Source organism: Momordica charantia, assembly GCF_013281855.1.
Source record: "Momordica charantia cultivar OHB3-1 chromosome 3 unlocalized genomic scaffold, Mcharantia_2.0 BLBB01000003.1, whole genome shotgun sequence".
Classification (NCBI taxonomy): domain Eukaryota; kingdom Viridiplantae; phylum Streptophyta; class Magnoliopsida; order Cucurbitales; family Cucurbitaceae; genus Momordica; species Momordica charantia.
Window position 1 is genome coordinate 17,528,063 of NW_028275161.1, and position 7,282 is coordinate 17,535,344.

The 7,282-nt window shown below is 35.5% G+C and overlaps 1 protein-coding gene across 1 annotated transcript; it reads right to left on the reverse strand.

The window, feature by feature from the left end:
* Positions 1–17: 17 nt before the first annotated feature.
* On the reverse strand, positions 18–4,357 carry LOC111012738 (alpha-glucosidase-like). Its single transcript, XM_088121501.1, has 5 exons — positions 4,133–4,357; positions 2,625–3,334; positions 1,922–2,152; positions 1,105–1,751; positions 18–993 (listed from the first exon to the last, which is right to left on the reverse strand). Exons 1-5 carry the CDS (start codon positions 4,354–4,356, stop codon positions 112–114), a joined length of 2,694 nt encoding a protein of 897 aa, XP_087977627.1. The 5' UTR covers position 4,357; the 3' UTR covers positions 18–111.
* Between the last annotated feature and the right edge of the window lie 2,925 nt (positions 4,358–7,282).

Here is a 7,282-nt window from a genome sequence, read left to right on the forward strand (position 1 = left end):
GTAAAGGGATAGACTGATTGAGGAGATAACTTTTTTATTTTTCACTTTGATTAAGATAACATATTACAGATGAATATGCCATAATGTCACCACATATCACTTGGAGCAATATTAAAATGTCAACTCCAATTTGAATTCTTCCCAAATAGGAATTGACAGTGCCGAGATTTCAACATTAACAAACTTGCCAGAGTACTCATACGTCTTTTTGATGGCTGAGTTTCCATTCAAGTTTGCTCCTTTGCTTATCTTTAAACCAAACCCACCCATTTTCTCATGCCTTTCAAACCCTATAAAGGTCACCTTGTCAATTATCAGTTTTTGGGTCAAAGCAAATCCTCCATTTACAACCTCAGATTTGATCAGTAACTTACTCCCAACTGCTTCACTATGAAATCTTACCAGGCTCCAATTCCCTCCCTCTTCTCCCATTTCCACCACTCCTCCATCATCCAAGAAAACCTCTCCATCGCTGCTCTGACCATTGCTGACGACTACCAAAAGCTTGAAGGCGGTTCCTCGAGCTGCTCGTGTTGTCATCGCATCCCCATGTAATACTAAAATATTTCCTTCCCTGACATGGACGTTTATATGATCAGCAGGTGCATCAAGAGTGACTTGCTGCCCTGACTTTACACTCACCGACTCCGAATAATTGAAGAGGCTAAACCAGTTTCCTTCCGGGAAATATGCATCAACAGAAAGAGCTCCCTCCTTCAAAACTGGGGAAATCAATACACCTTTGCCAAGTAGAAACTGGGAGCTGATTTCATAGGTCTTGATATCCTGAGGGAATGAGAAGAAGAGAGGACGTGCAATGGGTGTTCCCTTTCTATGTGCCTCATACATCAAAGTGTAGAAGTAAGGAAGTAGGCGATAACGAAGTGCAAGGACCTTCCTGGCTGTTGCAGCGACTGAATCCCAAAGATAGAGCTCTCGACGAATGTAGAATTTATCAGAATGACCTCTGGCAAAAGGGTAAAATGCACCTAACTGCAAAAGTTGAACAAGTTTTGAAAAAGGCAACTTCAGTGTTTTGGAAAAGGCCATTTTCCAAACACTGTCTATAATTAGAAAGAAAAAAAATGATGAGCGAACTTTTACCTGAATCCAACGTCGACAAAGTTCTTCGGTCGTGTCTCCAGCAAATCCACAGATGTCAGAACCAACCATTGGAATTCCAAAGAGCCCAAAGTTCAAAATGGATGGGATTGTGTATCCTAAATCATTCCATGTTGCATCATTATCTCCAGTCCAATGTGCCGTGTACTTCCCAGAGCCTACAAAAGTTGATCTTGACACAACAAAAGGTCTTTTGCCCGTTACTTTCACTAAAGAGGCATGAGTAGCCCTTGACTCTAGGAGACCATATAAGTTATGAGTATTATACTCTGTCAAGTTACCAAAATGAAGACTTGATGCTGGCACAGTATTATTGTTAATGGGACGTAGTACTGCAGCATTGTTAATCTTGTAAGGAGGGTTATCAAGGTTAGAAAGTGGGCTTGTAGAAGAAGTTATAGCATTTGATATCTCATTCATATCAATCCAAAGACCATCAAATGGAACAATATCTCGAAATAATTTAATCTCGCCACCCCAAAATATCTCACTGTTTGGATGAACAAAATCAGGGAAGTAAACAGGTCCAGACCAAACCTCGCCTGAGTATGGGACCCCATTGTATTTTATAAAGATGTCAGCTTTTGTTCCTCGAATGAATGTTCCATATGTCTTATTTATACTGATACCTGCAGAAAATTAACCGTGTGAGAAAATAAATCAGTAGTTGCATTGCGTGTGGGCTGGAAAAATGCCCAGAAACTTGTCACGTTACATTCAAGAAATATATACAGAAGAAATAAAATAATGAAAGAAATATTTCCACATGGAAAAACAATTGAACTGCTAAAAAACACACCGGGATCCAAGATGGCCACATATTTTTGTCCATTTTGGTGAAGATTATCAACAAATATCTTCATCTTCTCCGCTGGAAAATTGATGGGATCAAAAGTAAAATCCTTATACCCATCCATGTAATCAATGTCTGTCCACATAACTTCAAGAGGAATACCGACTTTGGCATAACGAGCAACAACATTCTCAACGTCAGAAACATTCTTGTAGCCATAACGACATTGGTGATATCCTTCACATGAGAAAATTTAGTTTCCTTGTTACTTCTGGCGTAGGATGATTAACAGATAAATGAATATCTCAACTACATGATAAATTTGAGAGTCAATTTCAATGAATGCATGTGCTTTCCTTTCAATAAAGCGATTAGAGCAAGCAATTATAGCTAGTATTATTTTACATATGTCAGAATTTTCTTACAATGTTAGCAATATCCAAACTAATCATTTCTTACAAATCCAAGTCAGATTAGGAAAAACTCGATTAAACTGTATTAAAATGTAGAAATATCAGTTTCCATTCAAATCAATTATTTCTGTAAAAGCTACAGAATCAAATCATTAACCTGATGTCGCAAAAATCTAGAGGAAATAACGTGAATAAATCACCAATTCTTGAAGTCTTCTATTCTATTAAGTGCTCCTAGAAGAAATCGATAATCACACAGATAGTAACATTGAGAAAATAGGAATAGGAAAACTTACCAAATGACCAGTAAGGCACGGGTGCAGGCCGCCCAATAAGCTCAGTATACTGATCTATCACCGATACTGGCGACGGACCCGCAAAGAAGTACAAATCAATAACTCCACCAATAACCTTATACGTAATCCTATCGCCAGAATATATAATATCCATGCCATTACTGTTCAGCAACAGAACTCCGTGCGTCGTCCCCGCCACTACTTTACCATCGCGAGACGGCGACCGGACGTCAATATAGAAAGGATGCGAACCGTATAGGTTCACATCAACGATGGCCCTGCCGATATCGGCGTTCCAAAGCGTTAGGGTTTTGCTTTTATTCGACACGAGCTTGAACGATTCCCTGGTTTGCTCGCCAATTCCAAAGAGAGAGGATCTATCCTTGGGGAGCGAAGAGGAAAGTTGAATGTATTGATCCTTGAAGACGAGAAAAGTCCCCGGATCTGACAAATCCGGAGCCGTGTCGAAGAGGACATCGCCAGACGACCGTCGAAGAACGGAAAACCCGAAAGGCGTGGTGTTGCGGAGGCTCAAAGCGAGGTCGGAAGCGGGATCGGAGATGGAAGCGGTCGCCGGCGAGTCAACGTGGCTCTCCGGCGGGGAACGGAATCGGGAGTTGGATCGGCGGGGAATTATGTTGTCCGGAATCTCCCATCTTTCGCGGGCTGAGTCTGTTATTCGTATTCTCAGCCGGTCTTTCGTCTCCAAACTGCAGGCTCACATCAAATAATTATTATTTTTGCATTTTTGTTTCTTATGAGAAAAAAAAAACAAAAATGTATTTTGTAATTACTTCTTTTGAAAAATAAAAATAAAAATACGATTATTACTTCTTTTTTAATCTAAAAAAAAGTAATTAATTAAAAAATTAAAGTTTCGCTTGAACTTCTTTTTTAAATCCATAATTATTACATCATTTAAATTTTTTATATTTATTAGCATCTTATTAGTGAAAAATATGTGATAAAATTTTATTGATGTCATAAACATTTGAGAATGGTAGATAGACTACGAACTTTTTTAAAACAATTTATAAAAGTTGTTCTTGAATATGAAACATGAACATTTACCACTATTCTCTCGTTTAATTGAGTATTTTAAATTTAGCTGATCCAATTATGATTCAATAGATAAAATACATATTATTATTTCTAAATTGATTGGATTTTATTCTTGGCGCTGTTGAACCCAGAAAATCAAATTTAACTTTAGAATTTAAACTTGGATTGAAAGGGCTAATTAGAATCAATTATTCAGATAAAAGAGAAAAACTACCAAACTAGGGGAAAGATGTTTATAAATATACATTAGTCAATGAAATGGGAAATCACCAAAAGAATGAAATTCTACAATGTTTGAAGTTGAACAGATGAAAATTATTACAAAATTATTTATTTATTTTTGCAAATGTTTTTGGCAAATAACTGATAAAAAAAGGTCTTCAGAAAAAAATATATATATATATTGTAAAGTAATAAAAGAAAGAGTAGTAGAAGTAGAAATGAACCTGGCTTGGAGGGTGAGTGTGTGAAGATCGGATCCATAAACGGAGGAACTTCTGATGAGGGCAAGACCGGCGGTCAACGACTTTCCGGTGGGATCAACGTGCGCCGATCTGATCCGGTAGCCATATCCGATAACAGGCGACGGTTGAGGTTCTGCGAGAGAGAAGAAGAAGCAAACAATGAAAAGAGAGAATCCAAATAGGCTTCTGGTTGCCGTCTTCGCCATTGTTATGGAGCTGCAAGTGAGAATGATGCCTACTGGACCTCTTCTTATCTCCTCTCTAGAATACTATTTTAGTCGTTGTTGGAGGAGTGATCATTTTAGTCATTCTTTACAAAATATTAACACAAATTTTATACATAACAGAAACTATTTAGTATAAACTATAAAGTAAAATTTACATTCTAAAAAATATATTAACTTTAACGTCGTTTTAAAATTGTGAATGAGATTAAGAATAAAAGTAATAGATCAAAATGGTTATTTTTTTTAAGTACAGAGACTAGAATTAACCAAAATTGAAAGTCCACGAATCAAAACGACCATTTTGAATAGAAAAAGAACCAAAACTAAAAGACGTGAACAAACTACTATTTTAACTTTTTTTTTTCTTTTTCAATTGGCAAACGTGGTATGTATTTTAGTCAATGGCTGGGCAGCTTCTTATAGGTGTTCTTATTACCAAAATAAAAAGAAAGAGGTAAGAAAAGTGAGGGTGTGTGTATCCCTCTGTCACTCTTCAAAAGGTAGAAAAAGAGAGAAAAAAATAAGAAACAGCAGCCGAACAAGAAGAATAACTATTATCGAGCGTAGTCAGTACACAAAAGCTAAAAAGCGAGGCTAGACTTATGAGATTTGTTTAATGAAAAATACTGACCTTAGGAGGGATCTTATCCTTACTACTATTAAATGTTTGACGACTAAGAGAGAGAAATGTAAAAATAAAGATTTTTTATAAAAATTAACGAGTTATCAATTTCTCAATTGTGACGAGGACAAGACAAGATTTGGTCTTATAGTTAAGGAGCAAGTATTCTATTTTCTAAAGTATTTTGTCTCTTTCCTTAGATATGAAATCCTTGATTTTCTTACCAAATGAGGACCATTGGTTTATTATAAATTTGCATGAACATGGAAAGATATATGCGGCATCAAATCTCTCACACATGTTAGCTAAATTGGCTAAGTCTACCAAAAAAAGGAAGAAAAAAAAACCTTTTCATGATAAGAAAAAAAAAAACCATTTTCATGTTTCTCTCCGGAACCAATATTTAAATGAAGGTATAGTCAGAAAAGGTTAAAAAAAATAAGTTTTCCAAGAAATCGGACATCTGATTTGTCAGTGTGGTCGATGTTGGTTTGAACTCAAAACCAACACCTACCAATGTTTACTCTTAGTAGGAACCTTTTAGAAGATTATCAAATTAGAGTAGATTTGTGTGGCTAGTTAAGGCACGTTTGGAAGTGATTTCAACGCATAGCTAGAATCACTTTTATTCATGCAAATTTCACTTCCATTTTAAAATATAATGCTTGGTAAAGATTTATCTAAACTTCGAGTGATTCTCGATCAATCACTTGGAGAGTGATTCTGATATAAACTTATAAGCCTACCATCAAACTCCAATGAAGATGCAAACTTGACGAAGATGTTAATTTCATTTTAGTTTGGAGCTTAGTCGATTAGACTTTAATTTCTTTATTTTAATCCAAGTATTGGAAATATTATTCAATTATTTTAGTTAGTTATTTTATTTATTCATTTATTTTTACCAAAATAAGTTAGGATTTTAGTATTTGATGCCACCTAGGTTATTCTCATCAGTAAGCCATATATAGTTCATCATTTAGGTTCTAAGGGGAAAGTTCAGTTTTAATAGAAATTTCAAGTCAGCCAAGAGTGTTTGAATTTTGCAATTCTTGATCTAGGTTGCAAACTTGGAACATTCAAGATGAATTTGATCAACCTCCCTTGTGTAGTGTTCATCCTCGAGTAGAGAACTAGTTCTCCTTACCTCGTGGTATTCGATCAATAAGGTAACTTATTCCAACTTTTCCTTAGGGTTGTATTAAAAGTGATTGAGGTTTCAGTGTTTGTGAATTAGGAGTCCACCTATCAAAGGATTCCTAATTCTAATTCGTTAGGGTAATCAGAACAAATGCTCTAGATTGGATATATCAGTATCTGTGATTTTTATTGAAGCAGCTGAAACTAAGTTTGTCAAATAAACAGCTCAAAAATAATTGAAGCAAGGTGGTTGAAGTTGTTTGAACTAGGTGACTTGCTTCCCTTAAGTGATCTTGGTGAATGGATATCATTGAGGTAGCTGAAGCAAGTACGTGGAATTAAGCCATTGAAAATTTTTTGTTTCCAAGTTAATTTGTAAGATCAAGCTATACAAATCATTCAAGTTTTATCTTGCCAATTTTTTATTTTTTTTCATCCGGGAGAATTTGAGTTTTGTTGCTTCTTAATTTTTTTTTCCTTGTTAATTTTATTTTAACATTCTTATCTATTTGTTTGCTCTTTTATTCGTCTTACATAATTCTTTGGATTTTGAGTCTTAATTCCATATATCTTATTTTCATTGTTTTGTTTTTATTCTAGTTGGTTGGATCTTGAATATTAGATTCTTGATTCTTAGCTTTCTTATTTTATGGATTCTACTCGTTTTTTATTTGAGTTTGACACTTTATGATCATTCCTAGCTATTTGAATTGTTACTTGGTTGCTTCCTTAGCTTCTTGGTTGCAAACTCTTGGCTCATCATGCCATAATTGAGAGAGATTGCATCATTGTGAGAGAGAGCATCCATTTTTAGAGTGTAAACACAAGCGGACCACATACATTAAGTGAAACATTTGAGGGAGTGAATTGTGAGACCCACCTTTTTCTTTCACTTTTGTTTCTTTTGCCGTCATGCCTCGACAAAGAAGAAGATGCATTGAAAATAGAAGTAGAGATACAAGACTTAGAGAGGTTATATGATAAGAAATTGTAGAATTATGCCAATCTCCAAGCAAATTACTTTACTTATAGATTCAATCCAAGAATGGAGATTGACATGTCAAGTCTCGACGAGACAAGCACACTCACCAGAACATCAACTGGACGATTGGTCACCTTGAGAAGAAGTAGATCATCCAATGA